Below are 22352 nucleotides of genomic sequence, written 5' to 3'. Positions count from 1 at the left end.
ATAATACTGCCTGCACACACGTATAATTATAATTATAATTATATTTTAGCAAATTTTAACTCTTATTGATTAATATGATAAATCTAAGCTCTGAACTGGACTGTTCTGTTAAATGAATAGTTTACTTTTTAAACTTTTAAGTTTTTGCACAAATACAGAAGGTTCGATAATATTTGAGCAAAGTACAATTGTGGGTTTGCCGTATTTTCTTAAGTGAAGCAATGTCTCACTATTCCTCACTATAACTCCATGCTGAAGACTCGCTGTTTTAGTTTACACTGAGGATCATTTCCAATATATTTTCATTCGTTTTTTACATTTATTTAGTTAAATAAATAAGGTAAAAATTCACTGATCGGAATAATGAGATTTGATTCAGGACAACAAGCCGATTTGCCTAAGAGATTTGTAAAATTATCTTGCTCCAGTGGCTGACTCAGGCCCTAATTTTAATACTAATCATTTTCAGGCTAAAACCCCCAGTAAACGTCATGTCAGGACGTAGTTTGTGCAAAGTTATGGATGGAAGCTGTAGCTCCAGGCTGTGATCAGACAGGGTGACTCATTAGGGAGTAGAAGTCTTTTCATTTCTTTCTGTATAATCACTGTAATGTAGATTTCAGCTTTTTCATTTATAGACTTTTATAACCTCAGCTCGCCAGAATGATTTCAACTTGTCAGGATTTCATTTTTTGAGATTTTAGACTAGTTCTATTAGTAATTAAAATACTTTGAGCCATTATTGGAGTAATTCTGTCATCTTACACGGAGCAGAGGAAGACGTTTTATGTGTCAGTGATTAAACTACTTCAGGTGTTTCATTTTAAGAGACTGCATTTCTTCCTAATATCCCCCTTCGCTGAGCTTGTGCACAGCCATAATTTTCATTCATGGATCGCCATCTCTGTTCAGCACCATGGAGAGCTCCACTCGACATGCTTATCTGAATGTTTATTGGAATCTGGTTTATCCAAAATCGTGAGCACTATAACACAGATATTTACTTAACAACTGGTAGCCATATTTTTATTCTTTTATTTTTCCATTTAGCTTTTAATCCAAATGTTTTTTATTTAAAGTTTTTAATTGGTCTTTTGAGCTCAGTGATCCAAATGTGGTTACTTTTTGTTACTTGAAAAAAATAAAATAAAAAGACAAACAACAGACTTTATGAGATTCTAAACGTAAAATATGCTGCAATAATATGTAGGTCAGTCAGCAGCATTCATCATCCCTGTCTACAAACAGTGGGGCCAAGGCCCCCTGCATATAGGATTACTTTACAATTAAAGATTACATATCCAACATCCACAATGACGGCGAAACAACTAGTAGCTCAGTGTTCCAACATTCGAAAGAAGGGACTGCTCTCACAGATAGAGATTGAAGAGGTACAACACAAATGCTACGGCAAGGAGGAGTCAGGACGCCAGGTCAGGGGGGAGATATCATCACCCCCACCCGAGATTGGGTACATAGCCCCAAGTGCGATAGGAGAAGGATCGTTGAGTGCGAGAGGAACTGACCTGAAAAATAGGATCATGGCCAAGCTTGAAACCTGGATCCCCCGTAGCCGGTTACCAAGATTACGTGAAGTACCCTCAGAAGGTCTGCTAGATGATGTTAATGCAGCACTACGGGCAATACCTACAACCACGATTACCGACACTAACAAGGTGATCTACAATACGGCAACAGTGATCAGTGAGATGCTTGGCTACAAGTTGAACAGCGACAAGGGGCAGTACCCTCCATGGAGAAGGAGGCTAGAGGGCAAGATCAAAGTAGCACGGAGGGAGGTTAGCCAACTAACAGAGTTGCAGAAAGCTGCGACAAATAAGGTGCCTAAGAAATACAGCAAGCTGTCCATACCTGAGGCCTTGGAAACTGCCAAGCAAAGACTCACAGCCTTGGCCAGCCGCTTGAGGAGGTACACCAGAGAGATAGAAGGCAGGAGAATAAACCAGCTGTTCTCCACAGAACCAGCAAAGGTGTACTCTCAGTGGCAAGGGAACAATAAGAGAACAGCACCACCCAGGCTGGAGACGGAGCAATACTGGAAGAGCATATGGGAGAAGGACGCAACCCATAACGGCAATGCTCAGTGGCTAGAGGATCTGAGGGCAGACCACAGCGACCTCCCTGAACAGGGTCCAGTAACCATCACAGTGGCAGATATCCAAGAAAGGGTCTCCAGTATGAAGAGTTGGACAGCACCAGGCCCAGACATGGTTCACGCCTACTGGCTAAAGAAGCTGACTGCACTCCACGAGCGTCTGGCAGCACAAATGAACCAGCTGCTAGTTAACGAGAGACACCCGGAATGGCTAACTGAAGGCCGGACGGTCCTGATCCCCAAGGAACTCAATGGGGATGTGGCGTACAACACTAGAGGCCAACTCCAAGCCCATAGCACAAGTCACCATCAAGTGCGGGATCTACCAATGACCACTGCTGTTCTGCATAGGCCTGAACCTCCTCAATGAGATCATTAACAAGACTGGCTACGGATACCGACTACGGAACGGAGCAGTTGTCAGCCACCTCCTGTACATGGATGACATCAAGCTGTATGCCAAGAGTGAACGAGACATCGATTCACTGATCCACACTACCAGGCTATACAGCAATGACATTGGAATGTCGTTCGGACTGGAGAAGTGTAGTCGGATGGTAACAAAGAGAGGGAAGGTAGTCAGAACTGAGGGGATTGAACTACCAGAAGGCAACATTGCAGACATAGAGGACAGTTACAAGTACTTGGGGATCCCGCAGGCGAATGGGAACCATGAAGAGGCCGCTAGAAAAGCTGCAACCACCAAGTACCTGCAGAGGGTCAGGCAAGTCCTGAGGAGTCAGCTGAATGGTAAGAACAAGATCCGGGCCATCAACACGTACGCCCTGCCCGTGATCAGGTACCCTGCTGGGGTAATAGGCTGGCCAAAGGAGGAGATAGAAGCCACTGACATAAAGACAAGAAAGCTCCTTACCATGCATGGAGGGTTTCACCCCAAATCCAGCACCCTGAGGCTGTACGCTAAGCGGAAGGAAGGGGGCCGGGGACTGGTGAGTGTCAGCACCACAGTCCAGGATGAGACAACGAACATCCAAGAATACATTGGGAAGATGGCCCCAACTGACTGAGTGCTCAGTGAATACCTCAGGCAGCAGAAACCCAAGAAAGAGGAGGGAGACGAGGAACCATCATGGAAGGACAGGCCCCTGCACGGTATGTACCACCGGCAGATAGAGGAGGTGGCTGATATCCAGAAATCCTACCAGTGGCTGGACAAAGCTGGACTGAAAGACAGCACAGAGGCACTAATCATGGCAGCACAAGAACAAGCTCTGAGCACAAGATCCATAGAGGCTGGGGTCTATCACACCAGACAAGACCCCAGGTGCAGGCTGTGTAAAGATGCCCCAGAGACAATCCAGCACATAACAGCAGGGTGCAAGATGCTAGCAGGCAAGGCATACATGGAACGCCATAACCAAGTGGCTGGCATAGTGTACAGGAACATCTGTGCCGAGTATAACCTGGAAGTCCCGAGGTCAAAATGGGAGACGCCCCCAAGGGTGGTGGAGAATGACCGAGCTAAGATCCTGTGGGACTTCCAGATACAGACGGACAAAATGGTGGTGGCTAACCAACCGGACATAGTGGTGGTAGACAAACAGAAGAAGATGGCCGTAGTGATCGATGTAGCGGTTCCGAATGACAGCAACATCAGGAAGAAGGAACACGAGAAGCTGGAGAAATACCAAGGGCTCAGAGAAGAGCTCGAGAGGATGTGGAGGGTGAAGGTAACGGTGGTACCCGTGGTAATCGGAGCACTAGGTGCGGTGACTCCCAAGCTAGGCGAGTGGCTCCAGCAGATCCCGGGAATAACATCGGAGATCTCTGTCCAGAAGAGCGCAGTCCTGGGAACAGCTAAGATACTGCGCAGGACCCTCAAGCTCCCAGGCCTCTGGTAGAGGACCCGAGCTTGAAGGATAAACCGCCCGCAGGGGCGTGCTGGGTGTTTATATATATATATATATATATATATATATATATATATATATATAGACATATTTTTTTCCCAAATTCAATTTTGTAGCCTGAAGGATTTGTTTTATCATTATTTCCTCCATTGAATTTATCTTTTATTAAGTTACGTTACTACTGTTTGATACTGGTGAGTATTTTTTACAGTGAACTGGACAAAGGGTAAACTGCTAAAACTTTTTTTCCTGCATCTCCAAAAAGTTGATTCTGTTCATATGGACGTATTGTGTGTGTTTTGTGGGAGGAACGTTTCGTCACTCATCCAAGTGATGAACAGAATCAACTTATTGGAGATTTACTTTGAGAATGCATCAAGACGTTTTTTTCCTGCACATACTTTGATCATTCCAAAAGTGCTTTTCTCCTTCAGAGTTGGAAAAGAAGGGAAACATCTGTGTTTCTCCCAAACCATACATTTTGTCTTGCCATAACATCCTCGCACTCTCCCACTCCTCTCTTCCACCTTTATCTCTGTCCCATCACTCGCTCTTCCCTCCTCCTCGGTGTGGTTCCTGAATATTTAATAAGCCTGAATTACTGAGGCTCTCAACTGTAATGACGGGAAAATCAGACAATTAAAGCAGAAGGGCACCGGCTTTAAATCTCACCTCCCCCAGAGGATCCAGAGATTATTTAAAGTGGCACACTGTTTGATTATCTAATCCTCCTCTTGCCCCTTCTGCTTTACTCACAGAGCAGCATCGCCTGCTCCACTTGCCACCGCAAATTACCATGAAACACCACGCCGGGCTGTATTTAAGTTCTTTTTCCATGAACGGGAATATTGTGCCACATGGTCTCAGGGGAATGGCACCGTGGGAGTAACTCTTTTAGCAACTGAGGTTATCACAGTTTAGCAAGGGCTTCAAGGATTGTCTTGTTCACACTTAGGAAATGTAATTAATAACCACGCTAAGAATGCACATTTGCATGGAAACCACATTATTTACGTCATGCTGTAAACAAATAAGCGTGTGTAAGTGGGAGAGAACATTTCTGTTCCCCAGGTGTTGCAAAGATATTTCAAGCTCTTCCTCTTTCCCCCCTTTTATCCAAGGCTTTCATCAAACATGAGTAAAAGAAAAATAAAGGCATGACATTGTGTGGGACCCACCAAGAAAACCCTTCTTTTTTTAACTTTGCTCTCAGAACAAAGCCTGTCTTGGTGGTGTTTGGCGCTAAGTAGAATTGTTGTCAGCTTGACTTATTATCCAGACAAAGTGACGGATTGTGATGAGTAGATAGTAATAGCTTCTTTAATGCCTGCCAGTGCCACACACACACACACACACACACACACACACACACACACACACACACACACACACACACACACACACACACACACAGATGAATATTCATGATTATACAGCTGAGGCTCAACACTGGCTCATTTAGCGCTGGCCAGAGAGAGGCCAATGATAGCATTGTAAACACACAACCATCAGAGGTTTAATAGCTCAACTCCAGTACTGGCTAATTGCACTGCACACACAGCCACACACACAGAGGCAGGCACAGATTTGAAAGCTATTGTGATGAGATTTCCCTCTTCAGTTTTGATTCAACAGACAAACATTTGTTTGATGGGGAGAAAAAAAAAGAAGAAAAAAAACATACTCACGCAGCTGCCTCAAAACAGTCTGATGGAGAAAAGAGACATCCAGTCATAGTACGTCAGTGTCTGCCAAATAAGTCCTGTACAAACACACTCCATTCTTCCACTGCGCTTTGTTTGGTTCTGTTTAGATCTGGGGAGATAGAGTTTCATTGGACTGTCTATACAACCGTACAGCCAGTTGAGCCGAATATAGGCACAGTGGAGCATAATGGGCAACACAATAGCTTCCACTGTTGCTCTCGTATTAGGTTGACATGATGGTTTCCCACGTGCGTCTGCTGTGTTATATTTCAGAAACATTTAATATATTCACCTTAACTTAGATGTGAAATAGTTTCCCAGCAAACAGTCAGTAGTGTAAACTACTTACTGTCATACAAGTGAACAAACACTTTTGTGGCATTTTGTTCCGCAGGGAGTTTGGATGCCTTGTAAGTCTGGAGACAGACAGCATCCAGAATCTCTGCATTTTAACTGAGAAATGTGGGGCAACAATGAGGCTGAGCACCTCAGGGTTTAAGCTCGCCTGCTACCTCCTGATCTGAGTGTCGTTCAGTGCCTATTTGCATCCAGTTTTAATAGCAGTTTATTCAGTCAAGCAGAAGATGACATCTTTTTCTTTGGCTGACATATGAGGCTGTTAGCCTGAGGCTACTGTGTGTCTAGTTAATGAGCAGAGGGATCCTGCTGATGATTAGGACCGGCAATAAATAAGCTCAGCCCCCCACTCTGACTCTACTTTGTAGTGGGAAGATCTGGCCTAGAACAGGATAGGCTGCTTTAAGTTTTTGATCAAGGTGGGATGAGAAATGAGAAAATGTGTTTATTTTGTGTATATATAATTACAACGCCCAAATTGTAATTATATATATGTAATTATAGATTTATTTCTTATACTAGCAAGAAAAGAAGAAGAAAAAACATTTTTTTCCCTTTTATATGTGTGTGTAGGTTAAAGTAGCTACTCCAGAAAATGAAAACATACGTATTTCTAATTTAAATTTTCAGGTTGAATTTTCCGAGTGAAGACTGCTGATCTTCATTTTTATACACGTGTATTTAGCCAAGGCCAAAGAATCCATCTGCTTCCTCAAAGTTATACAGCTACAGTTATACAAGTCTAAGAAAGCGCAGTCTATAGCATGTTTTGTGAGCATGTCATTTTTAGATACACGGTGTACCGAAATACAGAGTGGTTGCATTTACTCGAACTGTTAGTCTAAAAAGTCATTCTCAGTACTGAAGTTATATATATATATATATATATATATATATATATATATATATATACACACATATATATACATATACATATATATACACATATATATATACATATACATATAGATGTCTTAAATTTTTCAGTTGCCCAATAACACAAAGAAAAATATACATTTCTCAAATTTAATAAACTGTAACTACAGAAAGATGTTGACCTGAGAAACCTTCCTTCCTAATAATGATTTTCTATTTATCTTAATTAAATAGCGACTTTAAATTATTTAAGAATTGTTAAAGCCTGTGTGTGCAGCCATGAAGTCAAAATACTAGCTACTAGTGTTCTAAATGTTACAATGTTATAATGTTCTACATGCATTTTTTGCTGTTGATGCAAGGCCAAGTCAGTGTTAGAGGTGGTACTTCTAAGTGTACAGTATTTCCTCAGAGAAGAGCTAAAAATATTCAGGATCTGAACCAAGTTATGTTATTTATCACTGCATGCACTGACACAAGTAGGAAGACACAAGTCTGTCTTATTTATCTAGCCTGAAATCACAAATCCCAGCTCCATGTTCAGAAAAATAAAGAAATAAAAAGAAGATATCAGAGAAAAGAGTACACAGGACAGCCAGACCTTCAAAAGAGGGAGGTAGTATTAGTAAACAGAAGAACTGTGTATGCATTTTGATCCAGTACTGAAAGATTGGTCGGGACAGTATATGTGCATGATTGTACATCTCCACCATTTACAGTATTGGGAATAGTGCTTGCTAAGCGAATGGTGGTCAGCATGTTGCCATGGTAACCACAGCAGCTGTCAGTGTGTGCCTCCTGCAAGAATGACAGATGACTTTTATTAGAGGGGCTGTAAATTGGTGGGGTCCCCCCACTCCATAGAGATGCACATCCCAGCCTGATCATTTTGGAGTCATTCTGCCAATAACAGTGACCAGGCCTAATTACAACACAGGCCCTCCTGGGCTCATCATACACTCATTATTACAGACTACACTGGCAGTCCTGGCAGCAGTCACTGTGTGACATTCTCATGGTGGGAAACAATAAGGCACAACATATGGTGGGATTATCACCACAGTTACATGTTATTAAAAGACAAGTGTTTTTTATTTAAAAGTAATTATAGTTTAAAGGGGCCTTTGTGATGATTCACATACATCAACACAACATTGTTTTTGTGAAAATTGTAGTTTTGTTAAACAGAGGGTGCATGCACGCCATGCCATAGTTTTTCTATGGAAAATGCAAATCTGCAGTCACCATTGCAGTGGTGATATTCTCTCAAACGCAGAGTCAGTCTTGTGTCTGCTTTTGTTTCATTTCAGTCCTCCACACTTCCAAATGTTGCATCCTAACTGGAAGAGTTTGTTCACCCTGGGTTAGTCTTCGGCTGTGTAACAAGCCTGGCTTATCTTTTTATTTATTTATTTTAAATCAGGCTGTGTGACTTTGAGTGGCCAAGGTTACGGTGACACTGTAGGGCTCGGCTGTCTCCGGAGACCACATTCCACTCACTAATACACTCCAAGACAGTTGCCCACTGGGGACACTGCCAGCAGAGTGATGAGGAAGCAATTTTTATCTGCATTGTTTAGCTGACTTGGTTGCTTTCCCATCAGTGGTGTTCAGGCTGTGGGTGTTGATCAGGACAGATGATTCAGAGTTCTTCAGAGGAGTCAAAGGAGCACAGGTTGAGATTTTCAAGGTCATGGAGAAAGAAAATGAACCTATATTTTTCTGTTAAAAAAAGTTGTAGTGCAGCTTCATTTAATATCTTTTTATTCCATTTATTTTTACAGATTTGCAAAAATCTGGTCTACAACTATATAAACAGATGTCATAAAGTCCTTGCTAGCTTTATATTTGCACTCATTTTTAGTGTCACAGTAGCTTCACATTACTATCCCACTACCTGTTTTTAGAGCAGTATATTTGATCAGAGAAAGGCTCAGTAAGAAACAGAGAAAAGAGGCCGGGGTTCCTGCGGAGATCTGTCGGACAGACAACGCTGCCACTTTTTTGATAATTGCTCTGCCTAACCATGATCTGAATTAGCATATGAAAGTTTTCTTCTTCACTGGAAGCACATAGCTGTAAGCTAATTTGTAAGACATTTTAGATGACAGGGAGTGGTTGTATCCCAGAGGTGCGCTTTCCCCCTTGATCTTTTATTTTGTCTCTCTCTCTCTCTCTCTAATTTTCTTAATTTTCTTAATCTTAATTATATAATATTGAACTGGAGGCAGCTAGGTGGCTAACAGGTGCAGTCACAGAGCAGAGTGCAGGTCTGGCAGGAGCTGAAGCAGAAACTGGCATTTTGATAAGGCCGTGTAACAAAACTTTAGTTGGATAATCAGGTGGTTGAAGGAATAGTTTGAAGGTCTCCTTAATCCCACTGATAGGCCTTGTGTAGGCAAAGCAGAGTCTGTGAAGGATGGGTAACTCAGTCATTACTATCATTAAGGTCACTGAGCAGCTCCTTGGTGGATGGGATGCACTCTTAGTTCCTGTCTTTGGTGGCACACTTCTGCAACGTCGTATGGAGACCATGGAAGGTGCCTCTGGATTGGCAGACTGTGGTTGTGATTCCCATCTTTAAGGAGGCGAACCAGAGGGTGTGCTCTAATTATAGGGGAGTCACACTACTCAGGAGAGTCTGTCCATTAGCCGAACCTTGGATTCTGAAGGAACGATGCTGTTTTCATCCTGGTCGTGGAATACATGGGAATTTACTCAACCAGTCTATTTTTGCTTTATGGACTTTTAGAAGGCATTTAACCATGTTGCTCAGGAGATCCTGCAAGAAGTGCTTTGGGAGCAGAGCATGGGGTATCTGCTCCTTTGCTATGGGCCATTCGGTCCTTGTACATTCCCAGTGATAGCTAATCAAGTCCAGTGAGAGCTGGCGTTATACAGAGCAATAAGTCGGGCTTGTTCCGGGTTGGTGTTGGACTACACCAAGGCTCCCTTTGTCACCAAATGTGTTTAGAATTGTATGCACAGAATTTCAGGTGTAGCTCAGTGCTGTAAGAATCTCATCTCTGCTCTTTGCAGATGATGTGGCTCTATTGCCTTACTCAGGTGGTGACCTTGAGCTCACACTTGAGCAGTGTGCAGCTGACTGTGAACCAGCAGGAATTAGAATTAGTACTAAAAGTTTGAAGCCATGATTATTAGCTGCAAAGAATTCCCATCATGGTCATGAGTTCTGGGTTGTGGTGAAAGAATGAGACTACCCATGTGAGCAGCAGAAATGAAATATGGATATGCCTTAGTGATAAGGTGAGGAGTTCAGTTGCTATTCCTTCAAAACAAGTCAGCTGAGGCAAATCGGACAAGGGCGCTTCCTGGGTGAGAGCGAGGCATGTTCTAGTGGAAAGCATGGCATGCTGGAGAAATTGCATCTCCCAGCTGCCCTGTGAACTCCTCAGTGTTTCTCGGATGAGCTGGAGGAGCTGACTGGGGATAGGGAGGTCTGGGCTTCTCTGCTTAGACTACCACTGCGTCGTGACTGCAGATCAGTGGCAGAAAACTGATGGACGGATGGAGGAAATGACTGAAAGAGCCAGGCCAACTCACAGTTTTAAGTGTATGTTTTGGGGTATGTCACTCAGTAGATGTGAATGCTTAGCTATGTCACCATGTGTCATTGTATTCCACCTCATCACAAATCCTTTATTCTTAGTCCCTGGCACACACTAACCTGTGTTCAGCGGTGACATCTCTGGCCCAGGGCAAACTCTCCTTGGTGAAAAGTGTGACACTTGCATTGTAATAGGAATATAATTCTGGCTGTTTCTGTTTTTATGTCCCACAAGCAATTTAAGTTTAATTGATACTGCAAAAGCTACCAGTCTGAGTGAACAAATAGTCTCCTTACAGGCTCACTGTGGCTTATAAGAGGATTGATTGAAGCTAATGAGTCTGCAGCCACAGAAAAGGGCTTGTGTTTGTGCCACTGATGATGCCAAAGCAGCTGAACGGGGTGACGAAGGGAAGAGGAAATGGCTGATATTTGTGGAAGCCACCTGGGGTGAAGTGAAGCCATAGTTTTGGAATATAAACTAATAAACGCAGATGTGGACAGAACAGGAAAGGCTGTCTGCTAGATGGTGTTAGTATGCATTAGACTGAACTCAGAGGAGAAAGGAATAGCGGTGCACCTCCGATCATTATTATTGACCATTCCTCCTTGCAGCTGTACACAGCTTAAACACATTAGGACTCCCTTGCATGTACACATGCATAGAAACATGTATACTCACAAGCACATGCTCATAAAGAGTTTAATATATGCACAAGCCAGTGGGATATGAGATAACTGCAGTATAAGCGAACACTGAAATGGTCTCAGGTTATAAGGACATGCACATATGCTAATAGAGGCCTCCAGCTCTGTGTTGAGCACTATATTCTGTTGTTGAGAGTGAGAACGAGCTAACAAAGAATCGAGAGCACTATCAGTTATCGCACTGACTCTGAAGAGTTCTTGTAATTTAAATAAAATCCAGCCGCCACCACCTTCTGTTTCTTTCCAGTAGTCTAAATATATACCTAATACGCATTAATTTACCTACTGCTGAAAAAATACTAAGAAGTGTTGGAAGATTCAGAATACAGAAATACTACAGTCAGATAGTTTCCATCTGCAATACTTTATATGCAGCACACCTCTTCCATACAAACAGCTGTAAAGTGTGTTTTTTATGGCCACTTCAGAGAGAAACATCACCTGGTGTTTCTAACTCTGTGCTTGCTCCACAGTGCAGGACTCTGTGTAGAATGTGGGGCTGCTGCCCTGTGATTTAATCGGAGACATATCTTGTGACGTTTGTGAGGTTGTGTGATGACTGTACAACAGGCTAAAACAGGCATCCTGTTTCGGTGTTTGAATGTCATAAACGAAGGACTTTCCTTGTAGAACAGTTATCAGCCTCTTGAGTGTACAGGCTGTTGAGTCAGAGTCAGCCAGAGAGAAATGATGTTTCAGGACAGACAGAGAGAAGCTGCATTGAACATCCTGGTCTGATCCATCAGCTGCTGTGTCATTTGACATCTTTGATGTGGACAGATGTTACAGGGACAGAGCAGACTGCCACCTCTGTTTCCTCCAAAATGGAGATGAGCATGTAAAGCTTAATAACAAAAGTTTTCTCTCCAGTTTCCATACTGAGTCCCAAATGTTGAAAACATAAGGTGAGGAAAGCACCCCTTCCTGTTCCTCCGTGTGGATGAATAGAAAGCCAGAGTTGACGAGAGCAACAACAGGATCAGAGTACAAAGCAGAACAGGTGTTACTGAGAACAAATACGAGATAGATCAAGTTAAGATTAAGTTAGATATTGTTGGAGGTGAGTTCCAGATTTGCAGCAACATTGGGCAAGCTAGAGCAACTTAAATAGTGGCCCCTGTTGGACATTTGGATATCAGCTGAACAATCGGCTGATGTGGGCCAGCACTGAGATCAGCTGCACAGGACTTCATGATGTGCATGAATGCTCTACCTCTGTTTCTAAAAGATAGAAAGAGTTTACGTTTCAAATGTAGCAGTGTAAAAAGATTTATGTTCAAAAGCTTGATAATGATGTACAGTGAAGTGAAAGCTGTGTGGTTTATGTTTGACTAATTAGTGCATTCAGTCAGAATTAGGTGTCAAACTCAATTCTCAGATGAGAAGCTGAAAACACAACAGGGCTGATGTTGCCCATTAAAAATGAAAATGCCACATTAACTTAGTACTATTATCTGTTTTCCTCATCCATCTTTATTCATCTGTCCTACAGAGGAATAATTTCCCTTATAGAACTGTGAGCTGTATGACCCGATGCCTCGCCTGGGTGATGCTGGATATCAGGGATATATCTGCAGGAGAGTCCTGGAGATGTATCAGGCTGCAAGATAATTTTGCAGATGTACTGAAGACAGCACCTAGGGAGTGGTGTGCAGGAGAAACTGACTCCAAATATTTAAGACAGGGCTGGTTGGCACTGCAGTAGCTATCTGTCAGAATAATACATGTATTGTATTTCTAATTGAATACTGTGACATACTATAAGGTTTCACAAGTCCAATGATAATGTCTGGGTAGCAGACAGATGCGTGTATCCTCTCATCTTAACTGTTCTTTAATTTATATTCCTTCACTCTAATAGTGACATTTGCAGTGTTTCCAATATGAGGCACACACAGTATAGAGGTATGTGATCTGTTAAATAAGACAGATTGTATTCTGAGAAATTCACAAATAACCCAAAGATAGTTTAAAGACCATAAATGCTCACACAAACCCACGTACATGTGTGTATGTGTCTCTTTCCACGTGCATTTAAAGCATGTGCTCCCCTTTCCTAGCCTTTTGTCATAGTGACAGGCAGTCTGTTCTAATGAAAGCTCCTCTCATTCATAAGGCTGTCAGCTTTTGATGCCAGAAAAGTTGCAGCGGGAAAGAAGGAAAGCAGGAGAGAGGGACTGCAGAAGACTTAGCCTACACCTAATTTTTCCTTTGCTTTCTCTGAATGATTTCATTCCTAAAAAGCAACTGCATTGCAGTTTTAATTTGATGATGTGTCGTGGCTTGTTTCCATGCTTAAGTAACTAAGGACTACACATGCACACACACACATGGATCCAGTGTCTCTCAGTTGTATCACTGGTTGAGTAGCTCAACCACAAGCAAGGAAAAAACTTCTTCAGGATATCGATGCCCTGGTCTCTTTTTTCTATCTAGGTCAACATTTGCTCACAATAGCATCTTGGCCACCCTCCCCTGTGTATTCCCCATTTTCTTTCTCTGTTTTCTCCCCTCTGTACTCACATTCACACCTTTCTTATTGCAACACCTCTGTCTTTGGTACCAATCATTTATTTCTAAATTATGATAAATGTTTTGGGTGTTTTTTGCTTCTACATAAATGTAGGCAGTAGTAGGGACAATGTGTCATTTTCCTAATATTTGCCATAATTTGAGGGGTTTTTTATTTTTATTTCTGAGCCGTTTCAGAGATTGTCTTAAGACCTTCACACCTTTTTCCATCATTTTAGGCACGCTCAATGCAAAGGCCTCTGCCAGCAGGATAAACCTGTGTTAATGTGTCATGACAAGACTAAATGAGAAGATTCAAAATCCCATAAAGCATGCATTATTATATCTCTAGCAATACTGCCAGAATCCCCCACCGTACGGCGGCCCTATTTGATGCCCAAACCAGATAGGCTCTTCCATCATCTGTGACATGAAATACCCCGATAGCCACCGGCTACAGAACACATCGCTCCTCAGAAACACTGACTACCTCTCTCTACTTCCATGTGTTCACACAAATTAGCATTACATTAGCATGATATTAGCACATCCGACCTGCACATCCATGCCTTATCAAAGCACTCTGTGATCCCCAGCTCCCCGTGCTTTAGTCTGGATCAGAAAAAAAGAGCGAAAACCTGAGTGAGAAAGAGAGAAAGACAGAGCGTTTCCCCCGAGAGAGAGGGAAGAGAGCGATGAGCTACATGATAACGAGCTGTGTTACACCGCTATACAACACACAGCCTTGTCACTGCGCCTCAGAGCTGATTTAGCTGAGCTAAATGGGCTGCAGCAGATGTTTGGTGACTACAATCACACAGAGCTGCGTTCCTCACTTGACTTGCAAATATTTGCTTAGAGACTTCAATATTGGCTTTTCTTTATTTCATTCTTTTTGAATGTGTAAGGTGGTTATTCCAGCGCATAAAAATGAATACACGCAGCATGCTTTCTCTACTGACACCTATTACTGCTGCGCTGTGTTTGGTACAAAATGTTAACCGTCGCTTGTGATGAAAACCCCGAGGCAACTGATCCTGTACTTTCATGAACAGTTTTTGAGACAGTTAAAAAAACTTATTGACTAAACATAAAAAAAACTGTGGTTTAATTCTATCTAGTGATTTTTCTTGATAAGTATTTTGATTAAAGTCTTGTTGCTGCAAACAGTGAAGCTCAGTTGAGATAATGCGTTCTGAGGAGAGTCTGCACTCTGCCGTCTAGTGAACAAGCAAACCACAGATAGATTTTCCAGAATGTTTAACATCACGCGGACTGACCACAGGCTATACTTACAGGTCACATGAAAGTGACGTGTTTGGTACTAACTGGCCCACATGTAGTTTACTGGTGTTCACTGAAGATGTTGCTTTGCTTTCTTTATATGTAGGTAACGTCACCTAATATGTTTTATTTATCTTTTCATTTCCAGTGCAACGGTTTCTCATCACATCCACGGGAGCCCTGTATATTCTGGATGTGCAAATGGAAGACGGGCTGTACAACTACAGGTGTATGACACGGCATCAGTACACCGGAGAAACCCGACAGAGCAATAGTGCCCGCCTCATTGTGTCAGGTGAGAGGGGGATACCACAATTAGAATGAATAGGAAGTTCTGCAGCTTGATATATATTAGCTTGTATATTAAGCTGCACTTCTGGGTTGAATGGTCACTTGTTTCACGGTGCAAAAAACTACAGAGTTGTATTATGTGCATATATATTGGTTGGTTTCATTGTGAAACGTTAAGATGAGCGTTTTTACCATCTCCATCTTTGTGTTTGTAGATCAGATTGATTTGGAGTAATCGCACTGAGACACGAAACGATACTGCACGCTCTCTGTCCAGTGACTAGGTTGCTCGTTGTTTTTTGACTCTACCTGTAATATACAAAATGAACATCAGTATGTTTTCAATAAGGCTTGAAAGTAGTGACTCAGTACTAGCAACCGCAAAATTAAACTCTTCACCAGCATGTTTACTGAGGTCATAGGTCATGAAAGTTTTCCTGGATTTGATACAACCAAATGTATTTTTATAAAACAAACACTCGGAAAGCACAACTTCCTGCAGTGTTTTATACCGATGTCAGCATTGTTAATATGGGCATCTTGTGTAGTATATTCATCTTTCTGTATCATTGTGTCATATAAGGTTGTATTGGAAAAAATAATGTTTTAGAGAGGTCAAACAAAGAAAGTGCTAATGTCCCCCAAGGTCTAATATATTGCTTTAATGTTTGAAGATTTTCATGGCCTACCTATGACCTTGAAGCACTACATACTAAAATAGTGTATTTTATTATCTTTACCCATATGACTGGAGCAGAAGCGGCTGAAATCTTTGGCTTATTTAAGCTGTAAAAACTTGAGACGTAAAGCATCGTACTGAAGAAATAAAAATGGGGTTTAACAGCTTTCTCTCCCTTTCATATGATTGTTTTGGGGTTTTTTTTTTTCAAAGTTAACTTTGACTCTGAAGGTCAAAGTCAAATGCTTAGCCAACCCGGGTAATCATGTCCCCTAAGGCCTAGTATATTGTTGTGAAGTTTGAAGACGATTCATAACAAACTGTGGGTAATATGAAGTTTTTGCTGATTTCACTGTTTTTACTGTTACAGTGATGGGAGATACCAAGATACCAATGACAGCTTATACTGTTGATGGTATCTGTCAGACCGTTAGAAAGAAAGAATGCAGGTTTAAGCCCTTTACCCGGCACAGGCTAATTGAAATCATGCCAAAACAACCAACAGTGTGTTTTTCTGCGTTAAACAGATGGCCAAAGAGTCAAATTTACACTACACAGCTGTTTGCATAACAACAACCAACAGCTGATATGCGATGGGATTTTTTTTCCAAGTTTCATATTTAAAGCTTAAGGTAATCAGTGTGTGAGTTTCAATACTGCGGTGTGTTTGATCTGATAAAAGTTTCATAATGGCATTCACATCGGCCCCAGCATATGTCAGTAACAGCAGGTAAACCCTCTAAAAATGTCCCAGTCTGTTGCCTTGATTTCAGTTTAGAATAATATGGTTAATGTGTTGCAAATACCAGCTGGTGATACCACACACTGTTGGATAAAATGACACAAGACAAGTAATCAGACACAAGGACAGGAAGCACCATGACACAGTCAGATAGGGTTTGCTGTTGATTTAGTGTGCCTTCAGAAACACTGACTGCATGTGAGAGGACCATATGGAAATAAATGTGAGCTTGTAAAAAAAAACATGTTGGTCAGTTGAATTAAACGGAGGGCGACAGGATAAAAACCCTTGAACTAAAGAGTGGGTGACAGGCAGTAAAGGCCATGAGAACTCTCCAGTTTGGGGGAGGACTTCAGGATAGAAAAATACCCTCCTTTCCAAAACCATTTAAAGAGTCACTCTGCAGATTTCAGAGTATTGATGCAGTATTTTTAGTTTGTAAGACATTCATTCACAAGATAGGCAGGGTTGTACCATGTTTACTGATGGGGGGGGGGGGGACTAGAGCCATTACACTAAAATTTAAAAAATCCCATTCTCTTCCTTTGGCTACTCATGAGTTCACGATTAAACACTTTTCCACTTTTAACTCCTTGTGCTGCATTTAACCCTTTTTGAACCCACGCAGATCCGACCAATTCTGCACCCCACATCCTGGATAGCTTTGAGCGCCGTGAGGTGATGGCATCTCATCGAGTGGAGCTCCCTTGCAAGGCCTCTGGTCACCCTGTACCCAAATACCGCTGGCTGAAGGACAACCGCCCGCTGGAGACAGACTCGCGCTTCAAACAGAGTGTGACAGGCCTGCTCATAGAGAGAACCCAGCCCAGTGACACAGGGACGTATGTGTGTGAGGTGTGGAATGGCTACGGCAATGCCGAGGTGGTTGGCAGGCTGCAGGTAAAAGGTCAGTGTCCTTGTGATGGTGCTAAGTAAGGCTGTGGAGTTTTTTTTTATTATGGAGCAACGAATCAAAAGAGGCAGATTCTTTTGCTTTTTAAGTGTGAAGCACTTTTGTTTACATTTTATCATCTATCTAATGATGATAACTTGGTACCTCCACTAAACTACAGAGCCCCTCAAGGTCATGGTGAGTCCGCGGAAGGTGAAAGGCAGCGTGGGAAGCCAGGTTTCACTGTCCTGCGGTGTAACGGGCTCCGAGGAGTATCAGCTGTCCTGGTATCGCAACGGAGAACTCATCTACCCCAGTAACAGTGTCCGCATGACAGGCCAAAACAGAGAGAACCTGGTCATGGCTGGCATGGCCAAGAGTGACGGAGGAGCCTATCAGTGCTTTGCCAGACATGGCAAGATGTCTGCCCAGGACTTTGTTCAAGTCATACTGGAAGGTCAGAATTCACAGTGAGACGTGTGGGTGGGAGCAGTGCGTGTGCACCATTTTGGTTTTGTGTGCACAGCAATTGTGTGTATCTATGCATATGCAAGTCCAGACTGTGCTGTGTGAAGCTCAATCCTGCAGGGCCCAGCCCTTTTTTATAAGATTTTCTGAAAAGCCTTGAGCTGTACATGAGCTGGTTGCTGCTGCAGTGTCTCCCATAACCAGGGTACTATAAGGGGAATATTGATAATCAATAATGCTGTGGAGCCAGAGAGGAGCTGGATTAATCTGCTCCTCATTCTGACACTGCTTTTTATACTGGAGATGTGCATGTTTTCCACTAAAAGTGCAGATTTAGACAAGATTCTCATTCAAAAGCATCAGATATGAATTGACATGCATCCCTTATGAGGGGAACAACAAAATATACATCACCGTGTGAATTTTCTCCCTCTGTGCAGATGGCACCCCCAAAATTCTGGCTTCGTTCAGCGAGAAGGTCTACAACGTCAACGAGTTTGTGTCATTGTCGTGCACAGTGAAGGGCACGCCAGAGCCGCGGGTAACGTGGACTCTGGACGATGAGCCCGTGGTACGGGACAGCCGCCATCGCATCTCCTACTACACCAATGCCGAGGGCCACGTGGTGAGTCATCTGAACATCAGCCAGACTCAAGTCCCCGATGGAGGAGTGTACCGCTGCATCTGCAACAACTCAGCTGGGACCGTTTCCTACCAGGCGCGAATAAACGTAAGAGGTGCTTGTCAGATCAACTCTTCCAACACACCATCACATATACACATCGACATGCCTTGAGTCACTCTGTTTTGACGCATTTCTGATTGGCTACTTTAAAAGTGCACGTGATGAAAGAGGTTTTATTATGCTGTCGTGTTTCTAGCTTTTCACATACTTTTAAATCTGATAGCGTAGCTTGGCTCTGTTTCTCCTCAGAATATAGCAAGACGCCCAGAAGATGCTTTTCCTGTTATCTTTCCACTTTTCCAGTTTTTTGGGGGTATTTTTGCGTTTGGATTTCACCATCTCTATATCAGGACAGTTATTACTGTTGACTGTACTGCTATATGCATTCTACAGGGACATGGCTTGCTGAATTGCTGCTGTCATGTAGTGACACTGGGGCGCTCAAGCTTGCCGTGCTTTCCAGAACATTATTATTTCTCTATTGCAGAGAGGGAATGTTGCTTTCTTTGTACAGATTGGTCGGATTTGATTGCTGCTCAGTCTTGCATGTTGTGGGGCTAAATAGGGCGATCCTCCAGCCCTTAAGCGAGGGTTCATGGATGCCAAATGCAGCCAAGCAATGAAGATAAATCTCCACAGGTGCCAACGCGGAGAACGTGTAATGACTGCTTCTCACGTCATTGGCTCCTTAATCGTGCTAAAGAGAGTAGCAACCCAGGATACGCTTGTATTCCAAGTACACTGCAGAGCCTAGTTAAACTGTCTTCTCCAGTGCTTTAAAGAGACACCTAATAGTCCATTTCCCTGATAGACACTGAGCTATGGAAGCCTATTGGTTATTCTGTTGGTTTTTCACAAGTGTGCACAAAAGGCGGCAACGTGAGTAATGGCTTTGATAATAGCTTCATGAGTGGAGAAAGCGAACATTCGACTCTAATGCTTGTCAGAAGCAATCACAGCCTGCACCAAAGAGGTGGGAGCAAAAGGTAATATTCACTACAGTCTCAAACAGAAAGATGCACCAATCCCTGAATCTGGCAAAGCAGGATGTGACGCGAACAGAACAGCAGAACGGTCCACCCTGTGATGATTCGTAGTCTCATTTGTGTTTTACGGTCCTTCTCGCTTAATCGAGCAGTCTGTAACCCCTACGCACATCTGGGTCATTTTTTATGTCACAGTATCAGAGTGAATCGAGGCATGTACAACTTTGTGGTGTCTTAAAAACACACAAAACACAGAAAAGCTAACTTTCACACCACAAACCACCTCAAAATCATTTTAAGAGAGTTGTCTCTCCAATGTGTCCTTCAAGGGCCTGCCAGCATCAGACCAATGAAAAACCTCACTGCCATCGCTGGGCGGGACATGTACATCCACTGCCGTGTCATTGGCTACCCCTACTACTCCATCAAATGGTACAAGGACTCCAATTTGCTGCCGTACAACCACCGACAGCGGGCCTTCGAGAACAACGGCACCCTGAAACTGTTTGACGTGCAGAAGGAGGTGGATGAAGGAGAATACACGTGTAATGTGCTGGTGCAGCCACAGCTGTCCACACACCAGAGCGTTTACGTTACAGTGAAAGGTATGAAACAGTCTAATTGATTTTCAGACAGACAGCACGGGACTCGTTCTATATTTGGTCCAATAAAACAAGATTTAGTTCATTTAGCTGTGCGACATCATCACGTTTACCCATCTGCGAGGCCAATAAGCAGCTGTTTCAGATGTACGTTCGCATTTGTACGGTACTGTATTGTACTCTGTGTTTGCAGAATACATTTGTGGTTACGCTGTCATTAATCTCTTTGCAATTCAAAGGGAACGGCTTTATCGGTGTACACACTGACCCCGTAGTGCCTTTCCATCGGAGGTGTATGCCCCCTTTCCTCGTTGCAGAAAACACAGATATGCAGAGTGATATTTGTATATCACTACCTATGAAAAAAGCACTCACATCACTGATAGCAAGGCACCATCTCCATCATCCCAGCCAGCTTATCTGGAGCTCATCTGAATATGCAGCAGGACTGAGAAGAGCCAGATGATGATAACCTCCGATGGCTCTCTTTCTTCAGTGACGCAGCATAATTTCAACTGTCCTATGGGCCGATCCCCACCCCCCCACACCACCCACTCTCACTGGTCTTGACGTGCTAACGAGCGTTTGAGGGGGAAATCACACAGCATAGACAAAGCGACACTTCTATTCCACCTTGGCTAATTTGCCTCTCAGCTGCTTAGCATTCCACCGCTGCCGAGAGGGAATCCCCAGGAACCTATTATGCTTATTTTGTTGTGAATTAAATAAGCGCTGAAGTGCTGCTTATTCCAATGTTATTTTAAATCATTAATTTTTCAAAGCATCTGGTTCTCACGATGGCTACAGTGTCCCCAGAGAGCCGAGTGAGAGTGAATGCTATATGCTTATGTTTTGAGAGGCTTCAGCTGCTCCACATGAGGCGAGCTAATAAAATATTTCTTGCTTTCCTGAAAAATCACAGCTTAATGTGGAAAATAAGGTGATAAAGAGAGAACTGGGCCTAATGAGTTGCTATGCGAGTGTTTTGTAAAGTAGCTCAGCCGCGGTGTATAGTATGTTAATGTGTTGATTATTAATGTGCATGAGTGGTTAGTGATTTTGAGTAGCTCTGGCTGAAATTAAACAACCTGTAACCCGCAGGCCTGAAGCAATATTCCCATCTCTGTTACAGTCCCGCCCACCATCCAACCATTTGAGTTTCCCCGGTTTTCCATCGGCCAGCGAGTCTTCGTCCCCTGTGTGGTTATGTCTGGTGACCAGCCCGTCTTCATCACCTGGCAGAAGGATGGTCGGCCAATCCCGGCCAGCCTGGGCGTTACCATAGACAACATAGACTTCACCAGCTCCTTGCGTATCTCTAACCTCACACTGATGCATAACGGCAACTACACCTGCATCGCACGGAATCAGGCTGCTGCTGTGGAACACCGGAGTGAGCTCATTGTCCGAGGTGAGGAGGGGAGAGATGGGTAAGAGAGTCAATCTGGATGTGATTTACAGAAGTTCAGTGCTGTGGAAAAGTTTGGATCCACCCCTCATTTCTTTATGTTTCACGTGCAAGCAGCCAGACTTTCTTGTAAAAAGATTTTTTAACTGGCTTTGAGCAGTAATTCTCCAGGCTTTCTGAAAGTTTAATCAATGAAAACTGCCAAAGATTAAACAGTTTGGGTACTTTTTCAAGTGGTGGACAAAACAAGAAGTGACAGACAGCTATATAAAAAGTTATGTACAGCATAGAGGCCTGATTTGAGGTGTGGTGCTTTTATTTGGAAGATTTTGCTGTGAACAGACAACATGCAGTCAAAAGAGCTCTCCATGCTGGTGAAATAAGCCATCCTTAAGCTGCAAACACAACAAAAACCCCATCTGAGATACTGCTACAATATTAGGAGCGGCAAAATCTAGTTTGGCACATCCTGAAAGAAAGAAAGCACTGGTGAACTCCGCAAGATCGCAGAATCATTTCCATGGTGAAGAGAAACCCGTCCACAACAGCCAACAAAGTGAACAACACTCTCCAGGAGGAAGGTGTATCGATATCCGTGTCTA

At 43.0% G+C, this 22352-nt stretch overlaps 1 protein-coding gene across 3 annotated transcripts in view; it reads left to right on the top strand.

Moving 5' to 3' along the window:
* dscama (Down syndrome cell adhesion molecule a) overlaps positions 1 to 22352 on the top strand; it is a 109330-nt gene that overhangs the window by 56190 nt on the left and 30788 nt on the right. For 2 of the 3 annotated variants that reach the window (XM_004561608.4, XM_004561609.4), the window contains exons 4-9: positions 15146 to 15292; positions 17338 to 17616; positions 17783 to 18058; positions 18510 to 18806; positions 20070 to 20345; positions 21475 to 21753. In XM_004561608.4, the coding sequence (XP_004561665.1) occupies positions 15146 to 15292; positions 17338 to 17616; positions 17783 to 18058; positions 18510 to 18806; positions 20070 to 20345; positions 21475 to 21753 (1554 nt within the window). Of the gene's footprint in view, positions 1 to 15145; positions 15293 to 17337; positions 17617 to 17782; positions 18059 to 18509; positions 18807 to 20069; positions 20346 to 21474; positions 21754 to 22352 lie in introns of those variants that run through there. The other variant, XM_076888898.1, reaches the window with a different exon arrangement.

Source organism: Maylandia zebra, linkage group LG10 (genome assembly GCF_041146795.1).
Source record: "Maylandia zebra isolate NMK-2024a linkage group LG10, Mzebra_GT3a, whole genome shotgun sequence".
In the NCBI taxonomy this organism is placed as follows: domain Eukaryota; kingdom Metazoa; phylum Chordata; class Actinopteri; order Cichliformes; family Cichlidae; genus Maylandia; species Maylandia zebra.
This window is presented reverse-complemented; position numbering and strand designations above follow the sequence as displayed.